Here is a 22,589-nt window from a genome sequence, read left to right as displayed (position 1 = left end):
ACGGTATTTGTGTGGACTTAACGTTTTCGTTTCTCTTGGATACCTAGGAGTGGAATCCTGGCTCATGTGGTGGACTCTATTTCACTTTTTGAGGAACTGCCAAACTGCTGTCCACAACACATGTAAGATGTGACAGTCCCATTAGCAATGCATGAGGGTTCCAGTTTCTCCATCTCCTCACTAAACTTGTTATTATCCATCATTTTGATCATAGCCATCCTAGTGGGTGTTGCACAGATCTTTTGGAAAGAGAAAGGGCTAGAGCTCTTTGGGTGATTCTGCCCTTGCTGGTAGATGGCCTTCCTGACCTGGCAGGCATGATAACCACAGGAGCACTGCCATCTTGCAGTTCCTGTTGGTTACAGCTGACGCTGGGATTCTGTAGAAGAGGAGAGTATTATGTACCTGTGTACCTGTCCTGCCAGAGTTCCCTGCTTGGTGGGCAGTTCCATGAGGAGCTCACCCAGCCATTCCTCTAGCCCTTTGAACCACCAGAGTGTCTGTCTGCTGAGGCCCCAGGGGAGTACTGGTGTCCTTTGTGGACTGAGTTGCTATTTTGAATTGGAAGCTTGCAGAAATTCCTAAGTTGAAAAATGTTCATACTGGTACGTAGCTTAGGAGCAGTGATTGTTTTAGGTTTACTCTTTTCACGGAAAAAAGAAAAGCCAGCCTTTCTTAGTACTGTGAGACGAGTAGACGAGGGAGGTTTGTGATTTTCACTTTAGTAGGTGACATTTCAAAATTCATTACATATCATAAGCTGCCAAAATAATAGCTTTAAAATGTACTTTAAAAATTAAACTATGTGGTGATTTGCAAAGAGCACAAATTTTGGATATAGTGGGATGACCAGCTCCTCCAGGTTACCTGGGACTTTCCTGATTTTAGGACTGCAAGTCCTGTATCCTGAGAAGCTCCTGAGTCCTAACAAACCGAGACCCTAAGTCATGCAGACCTGGAAATTAACTAAACGGCTTTGTTTGTTCAGTAACTTTGATGAACTCACTTAAAATCTCTAAATTTTAGCCTTCTCATTTGGAAAACGGGAGTAATTTCTTATTTAGTCTTTGAAAAGCTGGGCACACAATAAACTCATTGCTGCCAAGTCAGTTCTGGCTCGTGGCAACCCCATGTATGGCAGAGTAGAACTGTGCTCCATATAGTTTTTGGAGGCTGATCACAGGCCTGTCTTCCAAGGTGTCTCTGGGTGGGTTTGAACCTCTGACCTTTTGGTTGGTAGTTGAGTGCTTAACTGTTTGCACCACCAAGGGACTCCTGGGCACATAATAGGTACTCAGTAAAGTCAGCAGTTTGAATCCACCAGGTGCTTCTTGGTTTCCTTTGTGGTTACCTTAATATTTACCCCTTTTTCTGAGTTTAAACCAATCTTGTATTTCTTTATATTGCCTTGACTTCCTGTCCATATGAAATACCTGTGCATTTTTTAGTCCCTCTTTTTTATTTTAACATTGTCATCTTTTACATAATGACGTCTCTGTTTCCCTGTTTTCCGTGTTTTAGCTTTATTTTTGTGATTTCCCTGTCTGGGTTGATATCTGGTTGCTCTGTTCTGTGTTCTGTCTTGGGTTGTTATATGATGTTACTGATTTTCTAAACGGAGGACTCCCTTTAGTATTTCTTGTAATTTTGGTTGTTGTTTGCAAATTCCATAAACTTCTGTTTATCTGGAAATGTCCTAATTTTGCCTTCATATTTGAGATACAGTTTTGCTGGATATATAATCCTTGGCTGGCATTTTTTTCCTTCAAGTCTTTGTGTATGTCATCCCATTGTCTTCTTGCCTGCATGGTTTCTGCTGAGTAGTCCGAGCTTAGTCTTATTGACTCTCCTCTGTAGATGACTTTTCATTTCTCTAGCCACTCATAAAATTCTTTCTTTATCTTTGGTTTTGGCAAGTTTGATTATAGTATGTCTTGGTGACTTTCTTTTGGGATCTACCTTGTGTGGGGTTGGATGAGCATCTTGGATAGATACCTTCTCATCTTTCACAATATCAGGGAAGTTTTCTGCCAATAAATCTTCAACAATTCCCTTTGTATTTTCTGTTTTACCCCCTGTTCTGGTACTCCAATCACTTGTCGGTTATTCCTTTTGATAGAGTCCCACATAATTCCTAGGGTTTCTTCATTTTTTAAAATTCTTTTATCTGATTTTTTCCTCAAATATGTTGGTGTCAAGTGCTTTATCTTCACTCTTACTAATTCTGACTTCCATTGCCTCAATTCTGCTCCTGTGACTTTCTATCGAGTTGTCTAATTCTGAAATTTTATAGTTAATTTTTTTTTTGTCTCTCTATGGATTCTTGCAGCCCGTTAAATTTGTCATTATGCTCTTCTCTAATCTTCTTAAGTTCCTCTCTTGCTTTGTCTATGTGCTCCTTGGCTTGTTCTGCATTTTGCCTGATCCCATTCCTGGTCTCTTGAAGAGTTCTGTATATTAATCTTTTGTATTCTACTCCAGTAATTCCAGGAAATTCTCTTCATCTGGAAGATTTCTTGACTCTTTGTTTTGGGAGCTGGCTGAAGCCATCATGGTCTGCCTCTTTATGTGATTTGATACCAACTGTGGTCTTCGAGCCATCAATAAGTTAGTGTATTTATTTATGTTTGCTCACTGTGTCCTAGCTTCTTGTTTTGGTTTGTTTTGATATGCCCAAATAGACTGCTCATGTGAGCTAGTTTGATTATTGATGCCTTTGAAGCTCTGACATCCTGTCACTAGATGGTTAGAGCTGTTACTGGGTATGTGAGCCTAGGAGTCCGTTTACTTTTCTTGTAGGGATTCAGGTCAGGTGTCCAGGTAGTCGGTCACCAAGTATGTGGTGTAGGCTCTCACCTACAGTCCTAGATGGGCAGGGTTAATTGGTGTAGGCACAGGTATCTGGCTGCAGTAGGGGGTCACATGCTGAGCAAGACAGGGCTGACAGTCACCCCTGAGTGTCTGTGAGGAAAGCATGTCCCTGTTCCCTAGAGCATGTAGGTGGGTGGGTTTTGCAGCCGGACTATGGGCACTCAGTGCTGTTGGCTGTAAGGACTGGAAGTCACCACTTATTCTTTGACCCCTGTGGCTAGGTGGTGTAGGTGGAGCTACCAGTCCTCAGGCCCCTGATGTGGGTAGGTGAGGATCCTGCCTAATAGGCAGAGTGGTGTCGGATGTCACGAATCTGCCTCTCTACCATATACCTGCTAGAGTTGAGGTTAGACTTCAGTTATATGTCCTGTTGTACTGTGTTACTGAGGGCCTACGCTGTTGAAATGGGCCCACACAGGTCTATGCCAGGGTGAAAGACATTCAAAGTCAATGGACCCCTTATGCCTGTGCCTAGACAAAGGAGCTGTTTCTACCCTGAGTTCCCGACTTAGGGGAGCCGGCAGATTATTTTTTCTATTTGTTAATTTGTTCCCTCTCTAAGGCTGGGAGAATGGCTCAGAGAGTGTGACGGGTCCTACATCTAGCCCAGGGGATGTGGCAGTCTCTGAAGCCGGCTCGGACTCAGTGCAGAGTGGGAAGGGACGGGTAAACGAGAGAGGTTTTTCCCACAGGGGTGTTTTTTTGATTCGCTTGCTTGGTAGATTAGACACACGTACTTTTGCCAGATGAGCACTGCTTTTCACTGATTCTGGAGGCATGAGTGGACTCTCCGCCACCCGGTCTTTCCTGATGTGGAAAATGTGTCCCGAACGCCACTGCTTCCCTCACCGTGCTTGTGCCAGCTGATCCATTCTGTGGGGTGCTGGTTCCTATTGGTTCAGGTCTGGCAGCCCCTCACTGTTTCTAAACCATCTCTCTCTCCCCCTGCCACTCAGTCAACTTTGCCTTTGATGTTCAGGGCTCCTAGATTATCATATATGATAGATTCACTTGTTTTTTTGAGTCTTTGTTATAAGAGGGACCACAGGAAGCATCTGACTGCTCCACCATCTTGGCCCTGCCAATGTACCAGGTGCTCCTTGGAAACTCTATGGGGCAGTTCTACTCTGTCCTGCAGGGTCGCTTTGAGTTGGAATTGACTCGACAGCTACGGGTTTGTTTTTTAGCCTGCCAACCTTCAGGCTAGTAATAAAAGTGTTGTATTGTTTTCATAACCAGATTCTATATTTTAAATAACCTAAGCCTTTTCATTTCTCTTTCCAGTTCCTATTAGATCAGGAGGGAGCATAAAGTAAATAGACCAAAAGAGAAGTTTATTTATCAGGGCCATGCTTATAATGGGTGCCTTGATTATGTATAGTAACTAGAAGGAAAGGTCTGGGGGGAAAGGAGAGTAGTTGACTTTTAAGAACCTCTGTTAGCCCAACCCTGCTGACCTTGCCAACTTCTAAGCCTTTACTCTTTTGCTGAGTAACAAATTACACTCAAATGTAGCAATTTAAACCAGCATTTATTATTTCACACAGTTTCTGAGGGCTAGGAATCCCACAGAGGTTTAGCTGGGTGGTTCTGACTTGGGACTTTTTATGAGGTTTCGGTCAGGGCTGCAGTCATCTAAAGCTGACTGAGACCAGAGGATTGCTTCTAAGCTCACTCACATGGCCATTACCAAAAGGCCTTAATTGCTTGCCACGTTGGCCTCTCCAAAGAGCTGCTCATGACATGGCAGCAGACTTCCCCCAGAGCTAGTGATCCTAGAGACAGAGACATATACCAACCGACCAAGATGGAAGCTACAGTGTCTTTTATAAGCCACACTTTCCTTTTGGCTACCATACCTAATCTCAGAAGTAACACACCATCACTGTTGCTGTATTCTGTTGGTCACACACAACCCTGGTTCACTGTGAGAGAGGAGTACATAAGGGTGTGAGTACTAAAAGGAAGGGATCGTTGGTGGCCACCTTAGAGGTTGCCTTCTACAGATAACACATTCACTGGACCTTTGAGCTCATCTAGTACAGGTAATGAAACTAATAGTAAGTGACTTGGTTTAGGACTGAGCTGAGTTTAAGACTTAGCCCACACCTCTTAGCCATAGGACTTAGCCCACATCTCTTAGCCAGTGTCTAGGCTCTTCCAGTTTCCCACCTTGCCTCCTGCAAGGAGTGTAGACAATTGGCTGTAGGCAAAGGTGTGCCATGATTTTTAATGGCATCAACCAGTGGGTTCAATCTGGGGCACTGAGCAGCATTCCACAGTGCCCCAGTTCAGTGTGGTTAAACACAGTTACTAAATACCTTCTGTGTGCCAAACTGGGGATTACAAAGAACAAGATAATTATGTTCCCTGCCCTCACTGAGCTTTACACACTTGGCATTAGGGTCTCCTCTACTGACAGTGGTGTTCATTACAGTGACATTCCGGAATGGAAAAAGAGCTTACACCACTTAATGTGTGCTAATTGTGATATGTGCTGTGTAACACAGTGTTTGAAAGATAAGAGAACTGATCTCTAACTTGATGGGGCTTTATTTCAGTTTGAGAGATGGCTTGAAAGGAGATGATTTTTTTTTTCTTTTTTTTCCTTTCCCAATACAGGGAATTGTAACAGAATTTATTGGAATGAAAAAGTTTGTCCTCGAGACCCCCGCCCTGGTCTCGACTCTGTCAGTGTCATACAATATGTGGACACTGCCTGGTTGACAAAACTTCAAGAGCTGCAGGGGATTTCATTAGCGGGCAGAAATCCAATTTATTATATATACAGCCGTGGTTCCCAAACCTGGCTACTTATCAGAACCACTAAGGAACTGTTCAGAAAGAAGAATTTTCAGCCTGTAGACTATTGAAGGAAACCCTGGTGGCATAGTGATTAAGAGCTACGGCTGCTAACCAAAAAGGTCAGCAGTTCGAATCCACCGGGCGCTCCTTGGAAACCATATAGGGCAGTTCTACTCTGTCCTACAGGATCGCTATGAGTCGGAATCGACTCGATGGCAGCGGGTTTGGTTTGGTGTAGACTGTTGAATCGGTGGGGCTCAGGAATCTGTGCTTAGAAGAGCTCCTAGGTGGTTCTGAGATGGGGCCAGATTTGAGACCCCATGAATATGAGACCAGTCAAATCTGTCAGGCACAATTCCAGGCTCTCTGGAGATACAATGGGAACATGAGAGGCTCTGCCCTCAAAGCCTAGAGCCTGATGGGGGTTTGTGGACAAATGAACAGATAATTACAGTATAACCAATAATTATAACACTTAAAAAACAAACCTGTAATTTTATCACTGACTGAGATACAGGGCAGGTGATGATGGAATATGAAAATGAGGGCAAAGAGGTTTGCTTCCCATTTTCTGTCATCTTCTCATCTAGGTCTTAAGTACAGAGGTTTCTAAGGCTCCTGTTACCAAGCATCTCAGGTAAACATAGCTGATTTTTTTAACTTGATAACATTATTTAAAATTAATTCTATACCTTAATTTCATGGTGAAGCTGTATGAACTCAAACAATACAAACACGTATTGTCACCATCCTTAATAATAAATAGATGCAGATACTCCAATGAGAGGCTCCTTGGGGCATTTTAAGAGCAGTGGGCCATGGGGTAAGAGACTCGGCATTAAATCTTGGTTCCACCACTCACCAGCTCTGGGACCTTTAGCAACTCAGTCAGCTCCCCAGTTGTGCTAAATTAATACACTTATTGGGTAACTACCATGTGGTAGTTGCCAGGAGTACAAAAATGGCATATCAGATACAGACGTATTTCTGCTCTGTGCTAATAATGGTGTAGACACTTCTCTCTTCCACTCATGGAGAAGTCATTGACTAACATCCTATTTAATATTCCAGAGGGTTGTATCTAGAGACTCTTATGAATTCCCAGATTCACAAATACCATTGTGGAATGCCATTCCATCCAAAGCAGAAAATAACAGAGCTGTTAGATGGGAATGTGGGCAAGTTGCCCTGTATAGACTTTGTAAGGACCTCCAGTTTACAGCTTAGCAAGACTGTATCACAAGCATTGAATGTGAAATTAGCAGATGCCAGAGACCTTTGTAATGCTGATGATAATACAAACATTTTTGCAGGACTTGCTATATGCCATGCACTATTCTAAGCATTTTACATATATTAACTTATTTAATCACATGAGGAAGGTACCATTAATCAGTCATTTTACAGATGAGAAAACTAAGGCACAGAAAGATAAATTTGCCCACGGTCACACAGCTAATAAGTGGTAGAGCAAGAATTTGAAAACAGGCTGTCTGGCTCCAGAGTTGCTTCAGAGTTGATGTTACCCAACAGTGATTGACCCATTGGTGCCTTTATACATTTTTTCTACAGGAATCGTATCTGTCATTGTCATTTTCCTAACAAGCAGAATGCTGCTTGGCACGTAGTAAAAAAAAAAAAATAGTAGGCATTTATTAAATATTTATTAACACGGTGAGTCAGCTACAATTCAGATGCCTGGTAGGGTGAAGGCCAGTCATACTGAGAATCACTGGGAGCACAAAAATAAAGCCAGTCACAGGAACGATCTGACCCCGACACTCTGTGGACCTTTTACTTGCTTCCCACAGCTTTGTGGGATTATTAGTTACTGTCAGCAAAGCTCTTTGTGAGAGCCAAGTTCTAAGTCCATCTGCAGCAGTCTGGCTGTTACCATCCAGCGGGGAGCATTCTGTGCGGGGATTAGCGTTACCTTTTTCTAAATGACCGAGTGTGCGTCACCCAAGGAGAAGTTGGTGATTACCAGTTCTTGTTCTTCTAGCTTCAGACAAAGATTAAGGTAATGAAACTCTACAGGAGTAATTTTCTACCATAGTGAACCCCTCTCCAAATGCATGTGTGGATAACTGCATTGGTGTATGGGTCCTTATCCTAAAGGTTAAACCCTGTTAAGAGCTGGGTGAAGAACTTTGAACTTGATTGTACACTCTGTCCTTTAGCTGTGAATAAGAATTTCTCTGACTGAAATACAGTGGAGGTGATGATGGGATATAAAAATAAATTTCTAAGATCATTATTCTCCCTTTTCCCTCTGCTGAAAAAATTATCTACCTTGATGGGTTTCTGAGATAAGTATATTTGTGTATTGCCTTAATACTAGAAAAATGCATCTCTTTCTGAGTGGGGAGTAAATTCGTTTGAATGTTTAAGAAGTGTGTATGTGTATATGTTACTGTTTGGGTGTTTTTTGTTTCATGCCTTTTGAATGCCTTTACAGATCATTTAATAGACAAGAGTATATAGCGTCTGTTAGAGCTCTGCTAGTGTTATTTGCGTAAAAATATGGTAACTGGTGACAACCAAAGAGCAAGCGATGAGGGCTTCTCTTTTAACCTGTCTAATCTTATTTTTTGTACCAGGGAAAGCTGATTTTGCAACGCTTTTTAATTCCTCCCCCCCCAAAAAATTTTTTTCCCGTTATACGAGGATAAGGTCATTAACCTTCTTTAACCATGGAGCTGATCTGTAACCGTAGTTTGTTGTACAAATTGATGCCTTAATTTTGCAGTTAGTTATCCAGGACCCCAAACAGAGTTTTGTTCTTTTTGTACTATTTATGATGTATAGTAGACAAAAGAATGGCTCTATCAGAGTATTAACAGGAGTTTGTTTGTTACTCCCTTAGAATGGAAGTATGGGAATTCTATGGAGGAAAAAAGAGTAAGCGTAGATTCGTGAATGGTCAAAATGACAGTACACAATCAGGTACCACCAGTGATCTGGCAGGTATTTTTCTTGAGCCCAGTTTTAATCCAGAGTTATTCAATTTAAATGCCAACATTCTAGAGGGACGCTGTCGTCAGTTTACTTTCATATCTGAAAGCCTTTTAGAACTTGGATGTTCTTTCCTTTTATGGTCTTGATAACAGTATTTTGTATTTTAACGTTTCAGAGCAAGACGTGGTGGTTTTCCTCCTTTCGTATAGGAGCTGATTTTCCCAACCTAGGAAAAAAGCTTTCTAAACTCCAGAAACAGCACTGTGACCACCAAAGTAAAGCACCATTTAATTTTTGTATGCTGTTGGCACCCAACTTGAAGAATGTTCCCATGCTTACTTAACACAATTTGACTGTTAACCCAGTAACCCAGTGCCATCGAGTCGATTTTGTTAAAAAGAGTGAATGTGCATGAGAGGAGAGAAGATGGAAGGAAATTGCATCCTGACCTCCGGCAGCTCGTTGTAAGCTCAGCTCAGTAAACTCATTTTTGGGTGAACCATGACAATTCAGAATAAAGCAGGGTATGATGAGGAGGTTACGCTAGATGATAGTTAAACTTGTTAAAAAAAAAAAAAAAACAATTTTAAACCAAAAGGAATTAGTTTTGACTGATTTCACAGAAAGGGCGGGCTTTCAAAGCAGGCTGACTGCTGCTACCTGCTACTATTACCTTAAAAAAAAAAATTATGTTGCCGTCAAGTCGATTTTGACTCATAGCAACCCTATAGAGCAGAGCAGAACTGCCCCATAGGATTTCCAAGGAGTGTCTGGTGGATTCGAACTGCTGACCTTTTGGTTAGCAGCCAAGCTCTTAACCACTACACCACCAGGGCTCCACCATTACCTTAGCAGTAAGAAAAACCAAGCATTGACCGTAAAGGTGTTTACTGCCAGCATAACTTTAGAGTCAGAAAGCAGCCAGGTTGTGGGTTTATGAAATTAATTTTCTTTACTATAACTAATGTATCAGCTCTCTTTACTCTACTTTAAAAAAAAAAAAAAAAACCTTAATGCATCTTTTAAAATAAATTTGCCTTAAGATCCCAGTACTTTTTTGTTTGCTGACCAGCTTTCTTGCTTTTTCCTGTTCTAGATATTAATGGCTAAGGTTATTGGCATTTACACTCTCTGATGAGATGACTACTTCATCTTGGGACTTGTGATGAAAGCAGCTTACTGTGTCGTCATCTCTCATTAACTCCAGCAACCTTCTTCCAATGTTGCAATCCCCCCCGCCCCCCTCCCCTCATTCTTTCATATCTTATTGTCTCTCTTGGGAGCTAAGTGGAAAGGAAGAGGGGGACTGGTTCACTGTAAGGCTTATCGTAGCATTGTCTGGCAGACCTGCTTCCAGCAACTCTGTTTGATATTAGATCAAAGTGTACACTAATACTTACTTAGCCTCACACAGATGATTCACCTGGGTGTACCGCTCCTTGCGGGGAGCTAATGAGTAGAAAAAAAAAAAAAGAATTTTTTTTTTTTTAAAATGAGTAGACAGATGGATTTTCCACACAAGCAGGGCTGTCTTGGTGACATTGAGTTTTTGCTTTTGTTCTGTTGGTGTCTGTATTTCCTGTTCTGGTGGTTCCCATCTCTCTCCTGAATTCAAGCCTAAGGGTCACCTCAGTCCTAAAACATGAGTACATGTGGCAGGAACCTGCCCACGGACACATAACTAATAAATGGTGGGGGCTGATTCAGATGAAGGTGTGCTGAACTCCCTCACACACACAGGCCAATACTCCTTTAAGGTGTGTATAAATCAGATCATTTATAAAGGGGAGGGTGGTGGTGGTTCAGTGGTAGAGTTCTTGGCCGTTCACGCTGGAGATGCAGCTTTAATTCCTGGCCGTTGCACCTCAGGCGCAACCAACAGTCGTCTAACAGTGGAGGCTTGTGTGTTGCTGTGATACTGGACAGGTTGCAACCGAACTTTCTGACTGAGACAGACTAGAAAGAAAAGCCTGGTAATCTACTTCTGAAAATCAGCCAGTGAAGTCCTGTGGATCCCATTGTGCATGGGGTTGCCATGAGTCAGGGGCTGACTAGGTGGCAGGTAACAATAATAATTTATAAGGGAACAGCCAGCCCCAGTTTTCTCATCATAGTGAGATACTTAAAATGAGGCACAATTATTATACAGTTGCATGGTTACCAAAAACACTCCAGAATTTTATCGTCGGAAGTTGCTTCCAACTAAACAATGTCTTTTGGGAAATCTGTATAAAAGAGGAATTCTTAAAAATCTGTTTTGATAGGCCTGCCTCTGTTTTCTGCCCTCACCCTGTTTTCGTTGTCATCATTTTCTGTGAGTGGCTCTTACATTAGTGAACAGCTTTGGGATAATGTGTGTGTTTGGGATTTTCTTTAATGGGTCCTATGACTTCTTGTTGTGACCTGTGATTTGAGGAAGCCTCACAGGTTGGGTGGGGGTCAGAGACTCCTGGTTGAAGAGGATGGGGAAGTGATGCTTTGACTGAGTGCCAGGATGGTCTGACTCCTGGGAGATGCTAACCAGCCCTTTGCAGTCACCCCTCTTGCAGAAGGACGCTGTTTTCCTGTCATTGTGTGGGGAACCAGCCAGATCAAAGAATAGCTTATTATTTTGCGGTATTAGGGCCAAAGCTCCTCTTCCATGGGGCCCAGTGCCTGGGCTTGGTCCGTGCTAGTACAATTGTACAGAGCAGCTGTGTTCCCACTTGGCCCAGCCTGTCCAAGCTGCCTCTAGAGTGACTGGGGTAATTTAGAAGTGATGTCACTCACTGGCCCATGTGCAGCTTGGAAGATGGCCACAGACCCAGCAGCATGGCTGGACACCTGTGCAAAGTGGGTCATGCACATTCCCATTCCCATAATTCCAGGCCACTAGGCAAAGTGTCATGGGTTTTGCAGGGCCCTGTGCCTCCCATTCCTTTAGAAAAGTACAAAAGAGAATGGCTCAGCCCACAGGCCACTCAGCAAGTGTCCAATTTACCCAGCGGGGTGGGCTGGCCCAGCCTGGCAGTGAAGAATTCATTTGCTGAGACCTTTTGTACTGTTCATGTGGCACAGCGGATGAGGCTCAGCAAGAGAGATGAAAATGAAAAGGGCACGTTGCTGGCAGGCGCCTACAGCCAGGAGAGGGAAGGAACCAAGGGAGCTGTGTCAGGGTGAGCAGTTAAGGAATTGGCAGCTTCTCCTGCTCCCCACCTATTGGCCACGTGCTCTTTCCAAGATACACCAAGTGGCTGACCTCCGTGGACCCCTGCTGAGCAAGGCCTGCGAAGCGGGTGGGGAGTGGAGGAGGACAGAGTGTGCTTCCTTGTTGCTGCCCACTCGTCCCCCCGGCCTCTAGCCCTTGAACATGAGAAGCGCAACCTGGCCCCAAGGCCATTATGCTAACCTGTCCCTCTCACTGAAGTGCCCTTTCTCTTGATAGACATAACTTTGTCATGGCTTGGTCTCTCAATTCAGGTTTCTACTCTGTTGTCCCCTTCCCTGGGTGGCCTTCTCTAACTACATTTTCTAAAATAAACCCTGGTCTATGATTCCATCCCCTTCATGCTGCTTTATTTTTTCATGCTGGTGGTTATTCTGCATATTGTGTGTGTGCGTGTGTTTATATCTGTAACTAAATTATATGTTTATGGTCTTTCTCCCCAAGTCTGGATTTGTTTTGTTCCCTGCTGTATCCCCCAGGGCCTACAACAGTGTCTGATAGGTAGTAGGAACTTGGTAAATGCATGGTATGAATGAAAAAGTGAATGCGTGGAATGCTAGATATATGGCTGGCTAGACAAGAGCATGACCTTGTGCTGATAAATAAAGTACACCTTTGGTGCAAATGTCTCTTAGTAACCTGTTCAGAAACAAACAGCTCTGTCTAGTTGTAGGCATGGTAGGGGGAGAGTTTGGGAAAAGTATCTGACGTGTCAGAGTCCAGGCCTGTGATTCACGGATCAGGACTCTACTGATTAGGGGCCCGTTTTCCAGGGGCCACCACCTCCTGTCCTTTTTCCCTTTTTAACTTAGATGTTTCAGGAACAGTGAGCAACTCTTTGAAAAATTGTGATTTTCCACATCTGTTCCCTTTAGAGACTGTTTTGCTAGTTATTTCTTATGTTCCTAAGTTTGATTGTGGAAAGTTCTGCGAACCTGAGGGAAGGATTCTCAGGCTGAGAAGCGATGTAGTCTAAGAACAGATGTATCGTTATTTACAGAGTCACCTCTTGCAGGTGCTTTTGTGGAAAAGAATCTCCATTTTGTGAAGACTAAAGAGTGTTCCTATGCCTTCTAGCTTCCGAGGGGCCTCTATTTAAGATGGGTTTAGACTTTTCATTCAGGACAGATGGCTTGTAACAGAATTCCTCAGCATCTCCAAATAGAAAATTCTACAAGCTCTCTTGGTAGCCTGCTGCTGGGTTCGGTACTCTTGGACTGAAATTTTACCTTATGTTTAATCAAGCTGCTTTTCTGTTGCTGTGATGTGTTAGCCTAGATTCTCAGGTTGGACTATGTCCTAGGCATTGTTGTCCTTGTAGTAATAGGTCATTTATAACAATTCCTGAGCCTCCTTTTTTTCCAGGTCTGCTAATGTTCGCCCCCACCCTCCTACCCGCACCGCACAGGTCTGTTTTCTGTCATTTTTAATCATTTCCTCTACTCTTGTTTCTAGCTTATCCACATCCTCCTTACATAAAAGCCCAAACTGGTTACAGACCTCTGAAGGGCCTCTTACTTAAAAAATAGAATGATCCCCTTATGACTTTTCTTAGGTGTGTTCCTGATGATATATCCCAGAACAATGTTATTTGAATTTTTTTGCCACCTGGTATTAAACGTGTGGATGCATCTTGATTTAGTATGCATCATTCTAATATCTACTCAATTTGCAAACTTTAAAAAAAAAATTTACTGCTTTTGGCTCCTTCCCCCATTGTGAATCTGCAGTTTATTCTAGTTCACCAAGTATGCTCCTTTGCATTTATCCCTATTTAGCAGTACTTTGCACACAGTAGGTACTTGGTGTTTGTGTATGGAATTAGTACATTCATTTCACCCTTGTATTCCATGTGTAGCTAAGGTCTCAATTTGACAAGTTTCCTTCTGCCAAGATGTTACCAGCTCTCCCAGCCTTCTCTTGTTGTCCTCTATGGGTGTTAAGACATAGGAGTAGGCATTTTGGCTTGTCACCATGTCTAGGAGGCTCACTGATAGCATTTAGTGGACAGAGGCCAGGGATGGTTTACGATCCACAGTGCACAGGACAATGACTGGTTCCACTAGGAATGCCAGCAGTGCCTCTGCTGAGAAGCACGGATGGCCATTGATGGTTGAAAGTACTCATTGGGGACTTGATCCTGTGGCAAACACACAGTAGGAAACATTTATTGAGGGCTTGCTACGTGCCAGGCACTGCTCTGAAGGCTTTATTTATATCAACTCATTTGTTCTTAATAACCTTAGAGGCAATTACTTTACTGTTTACCACATTTTACAGATAAGAAATTAAGGCGCAGAGAGTTTGAATAATTTGCCCAAAGTTGCACCGCTAATAAGTAGAAAAAATGGGCTCGATTCAAACCAAAGTTGTCTGATAAGGATCCCAGCATGAACCACTTTATCATCTGCCAGTGTAATTATGCTTCTATACCTGCTCTTAGCCCCTTCATGCTTGATGCCCAATTAGCATATTTTCCATGTGACCCATTAGTAAGTTACATACCCATCAAGTAATAGCAGAATTTAGATTTAAAATGTCTCAGAGCAAGGTCAGTCTTTCCCCGCAATACAGCTTGTCCATCAGTAATTGAGTACAGGAGACGTAGCCTTTACAGCCTCTTTCCTGCTTGAGCTGTGGCCTTACTGGCTTTTGATTGGTTGTTTGGGACGTGAGAAATGGGAATCTTGTGCCCTGTATGTACATGGCCTACCACACATCATGTTGTCCTTGTGAGGTGCCACTGAGTTGCTTCCAACTCAGTGACCTTATGTACGATGGAACAAAACACTGGCCTGTTCTGCGCCATCCTCACAATTGTTGCGATGCTTGAGACCATCATTGCAGCCACTGTATCAGTCCATCTTGTTGAGGGTCTCCCTCTCTTTTGCTGACCTTCTACTTTACCAAGCATGATGTCCTTTTGCAGGGACTGGTCCCTGCAGATAACATGTCCAAGGTACGTGCGTAAGACAAAGTTTCGCCATCCTCCCTTCGAAGGAGCACTCTGGGTGTACTTCCAAGACAGTACACTCATAATACGTGAAGTTAAATTGTGTCAGTGTGATTTAGATTTCATAACAACATGATGGTTGTCTTCTAAAACTTTGATCTTCTAGATGTTTTAAAAGAGATGATGAAAAAATAAAGTTATTTTTTAAATCGCAGGGTTTTTAACAGCCTTTAATAATAGGTAGACAGCACTTATTTTTTTGTGGAATCCATTTTCAGAGGAATTCTATTTAGGAAATGCAAAGTTAAGCCCATTCTCTTCAGCACCAGGGTTTTCTAGAATATTTCCATCCCCTGAAGGAGATTTAGTTTGAGGGGGGAAAATGGCTCAGCACCAGAATGGTTTTAGGAATACAGTATGTTAAGGCACTATTTAACTGTTGAATTTCGAAGTGACCTTGTTGCCAAGGTTGTGTAACCACTGAGGAACAAAGATGGTGTACCTAGTTGTAGGCACTTGAATTTGTGAGAGCTACGTATCTACCGCCATGTCAGTCCTTGGCCAGAGGCGGAGAGCAGTGAAGCCAGTGCCTTCTTAGTTTCCAGCCGTGGGTTGAGGAAGTCAGTATGCTTTCTGATATCTACCTCCAACCCCACACCCCTTGGGGCAGGAAAGATGTCAGAACAGAACTCCCCATAGCTACTGCTTTCAAAGTGTCATTGATGACTCCTCCTGCCTCTGTCTCACAGCCTGGCTGGATTGATTTAATTGTAACCACCAACCAAAAAAAACCAAACCTGTTGCCATCGAGTTGATTCCAACTCACAGCTACTGTATAGGACACAGGTAGAACTGCCCCATATGGTTTCCAAGGAGCACCTGGTAGATTCGAACTGCTGACCTATTGGTTAGCAACGTAGCTCTTAACCACTACACCACCAGTGTTTCCATAACCACCAGGGCCATTCAATAATTTCATGAATAAGGTAGTTTATCCTGAAAACTAGCAAGAGAATATATAAGCTTCAGTGCAACAACTGGTTAATGGCCCTGAAATTTGAAAATATATGCCTCTTAACTTTAATATGGAAAATCTAGTCAGTAGTTAACAGTTAAAGAGATACAAAACAAAACAAAAAACGAGATGCCAGTTTTCTCCTGTCGGATACTGGAAGTGATTAACATAGATAAAACCCATTATTGGTGATTTAAGTTCACAGGCATTCTCGTACACGGCTCGTGGGAGTGTAGATTGCTGTAGCCCTACCGAAAACCAGTTGCCATCAAGTTAACTCTGAGTTGTGGTGAAGCAGTGTGCATCAGAGTAGAACTGTGCTCCGTAGAATTTTCAATGGTTGGGTTTTTTTTTTTTTTCCCCAGAAGTGGATTGCCATGCCTTTCTTCCAAGGCGCCTCTGGATTGTATAGAGCTTTCAGCGAACGGCTGAAATGAATTAAAATGCGTTTGCACCACCCAGAGACTCTGCTGCAGCCCTGTCAGAACAATTCGATGTAGTGCCTCTAAGCATTTAAATATTTAAAATACATGGTCCAGTAACTTTGCGACTAGAAAATACATTCCCACAAGAAAGATACTCATTTGAGCATTATCTTAAATGGGAAAGGGGGATGGGACGTAGTGAACTATAGAATCTTAGAAGATTGAGGTAAATCCGTAACTGCTTATTTGAAACAATCTCCAAGGTGTTTTATTAAATGGAAACAAGCAATATGTATACTTTTGTATATAACAGCATTTTTCTAAGTTTTTTTACAGCAACACTCCCCCCAGTAAGAATATATTTTGTGTGACAACCAAGTACCTTATGCTTAAAAATACGATCCAAGTAAACTAGTGCTTTATGAAACAATATTTATTCTCACTAAGAGCAGAGCACTCTGATTCTCTATTATGATCACCTTGTTTATTTTTTAATGCTATGTTGACTTGCTGCTCCACTAATGGGTTGCAATCCATAATTGTAAAATGACTTTCATGGCCTTCTTCGTGTTCAAAAGAGGGAAAAATCTCTGAAAGTATATCCATAAGATGTTAACGTTAGGGTCCATCTGATGGTGGGGTTTAGAGACTGCGGTTGGAGGGAAGTGATGAGATTTTGTCCTTTTTTTTCCTTTCCATTTTTAATATTTGAATTTTTTTATTGTGGACATGGCAGTGTTTTAAATAAATAGTAAAAGTGACAAGCAAAGAAAAATATCTTTTCATAGTAGCATTCTGTTCCCTGATTGATAAGGCTTTTCCTGTCTTTGTCATCTTACCTCAAATCTCCTTTCTTGCTCAGACAGAATCTTCTCCTGTCTGCCACTTTCAGTCCAGTTCCATTCTTCTCACCACTGAGATTTCATCTTCACAAAAAGACTTTTTATGGAGTTGAGAAATGATGTTCCGAAAACTGGCACTTCATTATAAAGTGAATTCACGAGATTGTGTCTTTGCTTTTTTTTTTTTTTGTCTTTGCTTTTGATAGCACATAGGTTGCTTTTGTAAGTTAAAAACTTTGTTATTATTGTTTTTTAGCCTTGCCCATAGCATATTGTGTGAAAAGAATGTGTTCTTGTTCTTTTATTAAAAAAAGTACTGTATGAAAAATATTTTTGAGTAGGGACTGATCAATGTCTTTTTTTCTTAATAGGTTTTAAAATGGAACATTTTGATGCATCACTAAGTACTTATTTCAAGGCATTGCTAGGCCCCCGAGGTAAGGTGGTTTTCTGGTTTTGCTTGCCTTTTTTTCCTCTTTTTATAGCCACTTATAAATATTGCATGAAGGAATTCTAGAAAATGCTAGCACTTTCTATGTTAAGGTAAAACTTCATCCTAAATACCAAGAACTTGGAGCTCTCTGACAGTCGTTGAAATTGTGCAGTGTCCCCTGGCTATTGTAACAGAGACACAGCTGCTAAGACCCTCTCCGGACTTTATCTGGAGATCAGATTATGCTGTAAAGCTTGTAGCCTGCGAGTACTACGGTTTCACCGTTATCGGTGGTGGTATGCCCTCCGTTCTTGTGAGTCTGTAGCTAAAAGTGGTTTCCAAAATGTACTACTGCAGTTGAAGTTTGAAACTCTTCCCCTTTTACAGTGTTAAGGACTTTCTAATGTCCTTTCAGCTTGTGTCATGTCAAAGAGTAAATGTACACACCTGAACTCGCTTTTTATACTTGTCTTAACCTATTGTTACCTTTTAGAAAAGTGAATCAGCTCCATTTTGCCTTCTTCTAATGTTAATATCTATAAAGAAGAAAGTTTTAGGTTCACAGAAAGATTGTACAAATGATTTAAACAGAGGAAATGTTCTCAGTTTCACTTATGATTTTTAAAAGATACTTCATCTGTTAGTATGGCAGAGATTAAATAATCTGTTTGATGCCATCTTTGCCAGTAGCGAAGGTGTGAGGGAAGAGTCTAAATTGGTACAGCCTCTCTGGAGGGTGGTTGTGCCTTCTATTGAAATTCACATGCTTTTTGATCCAGCTATTCCACTCCTAAGACTTTATCCTAGAGCTAACCTTGATTGTGCAAAGATATGTTTAAGGATGCTCATTGTAGCATTGTTTTTCAAGACTGGAAGTAATCTAGATGCCCATCAATAGGGGATAGGTTAAATAAATTAGTGTACAACCATTGAAAAGAATGAGTTAGATCTATTTGTATGTGCTTGTATCAGGATGATGCCTTACTTCAGCTGTAAGGGACAGAAAATCCAACTTGAAATGGTTGAAAATCCAACTTGAAATGGTTGAGACAATAATAAAAATTATTAGCTTACATTACAAGGTAGAGCAACTCCTGAGTTACTTCAGAGCTCTTAAAGGTCAACAACGACCCCTGTTCTTGTCATTCTCTTTACCATCCTCAGCATCTTTGTCCTCAGAATAGGTTCTTCCATCTTCCCTGGTTACAGGATGGCTGCAGCCACTCCGGGCACCACATTCATAGGAAGAGGAAGAAATCTGTTCATTTGCATGGCTTTAAGAAGAAGGGAACTCTTCCCAAAAGCCCTTTCACTGTTATTCCCTGAAAGCTCAGTGACCAGAATTGCTTCATGTGCCCAGGTTTGAACCAGACGTTGGAGAGAGGGGTTAGAATCACCATGATTGACTAGACCCATAAATATCCACTGTCTGGGGCTGGGACCAGTAGCCCTGGAAGCACATAGCAGAGTGGAAGAAGAGGATGGATACTTGTGAATATGGAAAGATGAAGAGCTGTTATAACATGGAAAAGGGAAGGTGCAAAACAAGAGTTTAAGTAAAAGGAAATGGAAAGTTTTTGTTTTGTGCATTTATTGTGAATGTTTGTAGTATGTACACACATACAAACATATGTAACAGTCTGGTGTTGGGAGCTGAGTGAGAACTTGATTTTCACAGAATTAATTGGCAACTAGGCCTAGAGCTGGGAACAAAGGCCTTAAGAATCCCCTTGTTACATTCACTGGGGCCAACTACTTCCCTAAAGGACTTCCAAGAACCACCAGTTCAGGAGAACTGACAGTAACACCCTTCACAACCCCAGAGTACCTAGTGAAGTGGGGATGGAGGGCATCACCCTCTGCAGCCAAGGGAAGAAAGCCATTAGAGAAATACTGGAGGTGTTTAGGCTGTCTGCAAGAAAGGAAGACTGACAATTGGTTCGCCAAGTGGACCTGTGCTTGTCTTATGAGAGTAAGGGACAAAGGACTAGGGACAGTAGCAAGATGGTACAACCAGGGGCTCAAAGGGCTGCTCCAGCTAGCTGCTGCTTCTCGAAGGTGCAAGAGGTGACTCCTTTATGCATCTTTGAGCTCCAGAGTTGGGAGCCTTGGAGTAAAGGTAAGATTGAGGAGCTACAGGCTTTTGGGGATCACCACAGCAGAATACAAAGGGCGGCAACATATAGCAGAGGTGGCTTCTTGGGAGTCAGCCAGAAGATGAAACTGAGTCTTGCAGGGGACAGGCAGCACCTAGGGGAGCTGGCTGTCCCTAGCCAGGTAGAGCCCACGGGCAGCCGGTGGGAAGAGGACTTGCCATCAGGCAGAGGGCTGTCAGCTTGCCACTGGCAGCTTCTTGCAGAGACTCTTTTCCATGATCATCTCCCCACTTCTTGAAAAAAACCCTTGTTCCTGCAGCTGCTAACCATTGCACTTACAGCAGATGCTGCCTTTCTGATCAACGACCGTGTCACTAATCTGGCTGAATGGCATGTTTTCTCTGAGTCTGCACATTGCTGGGCAGACTTGGTGACACTTGGCTGAGATCGAGAACTTCAGAGATCAAAGACTGTCGCATCTTGGGTTTCATCACCCCATGCATAATTCAACCAATCTGATTAATACACCCAGTTAGTGGAAATTTTGGCTTCTTGTTTTCTTTAAAATTCTTTGGAAGGGAATATTTTTTATTATTTCAGTTAGGAAAAGCCCTGAATAATACACATTGTTATTCAGAACCTGTCATAAGGGGGTTCACCTTGTATGGTAGGAGTTGAAATTGCATGCCTCTTCTGCTTGCTTGGTTGGGTTTGGGAGCCTTAATATTAAGTTGACTGTTACAAAATCATGGTTAGAGAAATATTTTAATGTTTGAAAAAGTTGAGGTTATTTCTATATCTGGCTTGTTTATCACTAATTTTATTATTATTATTATTTTTCAGATACCAGAGTAAAAGGATGGTTTCTTCTGGACAATTATATACCTACCTTTATCTGCTCTATCCTATACTTATTAATAGTGTGGCTGGGACCCAAATACATGAGGAATAGACAGCCATTCTCTTGCCGGGGAATTTTAGTGGTGTATAACCTTGGACTCACGTTGCTGTCCCTCTATATGTTCTGTGAGGTAGGACAAACATTAACATGGGCTTCTTCTCCCTTAAATGTGTGCATATCTCCGCGCTGAATTGTGTTCTTAAAATGAAGAAAGGCAGCTGCCTCGGGTGGGGAGAGAACTGGGAGATCAAGCGCATTTATGCATGTTGAGTATGTTTTAAAATTGATTTTCCAAAATGCCAGAGTTGTTTGTACAAATAAGCCTTCTAGAAGATCTAAGAAAAGAAGCCTTTGCTACTGATTCTTTTGTTATTTATGTTTCATATTCTATTCTGAACTAAAATAAATATTTTCAAACATACTTTTATACAAGAAAAATACAGGGTGAAAAATGAAGGAAACATGAAAAACAAATTCTGTGAGCATTTTATTATTAAGCACTGAATAAGTCCTTGATTCTTTTGTGGAGGTAGGGGATGGGTGGGGGAGGAAGGAAGTGGGTGGTACTTGTCTGTGGTATGTTTGTGGTAACTGTAAATAGTTTTGAGATTTGAAAAGTTTTTTTTTTAAAGCTCAGAAGAGTGGATCCTGAGATCTGCTTTTAGGTTTTGAATGGCTTGTCTAAGTCCAGGCCCAATTCCTTTTATGTAACTGGAATGTTGAAAATCAACTGTGATGATCTCAAAGGCAAAGGTAGCTTAAAGAATGAAAGGCAAATCTGAATCAACACTTCTGTGCTCCCTCTTTTGGGTGGTGTGATAATACAGCCTCTAAAGCTAAAAGGGTTAGAAAAGCTGCCCTCTGGTGGTAAGCACAGTTTGTATACTTTTTCAGGGGAAAGACAACCCTGACCTATTGCTTAATCTCTGGGGTAGAGAATTAAGTCATACAAATAAATAAATAAATAAATAAAGCAAGCATTTTCAAGCACTCTTTTTTTATTAGCTTTTTAGCCTCCCTTTTAGTATGGCTTTAATTTTCCAAAGAGTAGTAAGGAAGGAAGAGGATGTGAGGGACAGAGGGAGGTGAGAAATTGATGTTTAGAGGAAAAAAAAATGAATTCTTCATCAGATTAAGGCTGTGATGGTGTCTCCCCGTTTGCATGTGGTAGTGTGTATGTGTGAATGTGGTTGCGTATGTGAATGTATGTGGTTGTGTGTGTGAGTGTATGTAGGCGTAGAAGCTAGTGGAAAACAGTGTATTTGCTTGTTGCCGCGTGTGTGTGTGTGTGATGTCTGTGTATTGTTTTCCTACGTATGTATCATACATTCTGTGACTAGGATGGTAGATGCTACTGTTCATTGCTGTTAGATACTTGTCGTTCTGTGAAATACTGACAGCTCCTTTTTTGCCCTATTTCAGAATGAAGGCAGTGTAATTAGCCTCAAAGATGGCTATTGCAAGGACTGGAGGCAGGGGAAGTGCCCAGGAATGACCCTGGCCCCAGCACTGTGCTGCAGATCTCTCAGTGTTCAAGGGACAAAACCGCACCAAGCTGTCAGGTTTTCTAGATACTTTCCCATAATTGGTAGATAAATAGAGCCATTTCCTTAAGAAATCTTTCATAGAGATATTATTATACTTAACAATATTCTAGAGGAAAAAATATTTAAGATTATTAAATTTTATAGAACTTAAGCAGTTGCCTTACATGTTTCTCAAGCCCTAGAGATAAAGCTGTAACTTAACCTCCCTTAAACAGATAATTCACTGGCAATAAGGGGAAGAAAATCGCCATGTAAGTTGCTGCTATATGCATCTGAGTGACTTTGGGGGATTCTAAACGTACTGTAATAGAAGGTATAGATTTTTCTCTGACACTTTGGTGAGAACAATAGACTATTTTTAGTAGTGTCTAAGCACTGAATATAGAGGTTTAAGAAATATACAGAGAAGGAAAATAACATTTTAACCCACAATTTAGAATACATAGGCAATATGCAAGGAGGCTATAGTTCCTTAAATGGAATCCCCTTTACAGAAATGTCCCTAGAACTCAGATATGCCTGAGTTGAGAATAAGCCA

The 22,589-nt window shown here is 41.8% G+C and overlaps 1 protein-coding gene across 5 annotated transcripts in view; it reads left to right on the top strand.

The window, feature by feature from the left end:
* The window catches only part of ELOVL5 (ELOVL fatty acid elongase 5), a 90,835-nt gene that overhangs the window by 43,825 nt on the left and 24,421 nt on the right, over nucleotides 1-22,589 (top strand). The window contains exons 2-4 of one of the 5 annotated variants that reach the window (XM_064287446.1): nucleotides 17,446-17,511; nucleotides 18,717-18,867; nucleotides 20,447-20,634. In XM_064287446.1, coding sequence (XP_064143516.1) covers nucleotides 18,858-18,867; nucleotides 20,447-20,634 — 198 coding nt within the window. In that variant the 5' untranslated portion in view covers nucleotides 17,446-17,511; nucleotides 18,717-18,857. Of the gene's footprint in view, nucleotides 1-47; nucleotides 123-6,175; nucleotides 9,099-17,445; nucleotides 17,512-18,716; nucleotides 18,868-20,446; nucleotides 20,635-22,589 lie in introns of those variants that run through there. The other 4 variants (XM_064287436.1, XM_003404427.3, XM_064287444.1 and 1 more) reach the window with 4 other exon arrangements.

Source organism: Loxodonta africana, chromosome 1 (assembly GCF_030014295.1).
Source record: "Loxodonta africana isolate mLoxAfr1 chromosome 1, mLoxAfr1.hap2, whole genome shotgun sequence".
Lineage (NCBI taxonomy): Eukaryota > Metazoa > Chordata > Mammalia > Proboscidea > Elephantidae > Loxodonta > Loxodonta africana.
Note: the sequence above shows the minus strand (reverse complement) of the source record. Positions and strands in the feature narration are given on the sequence as shown.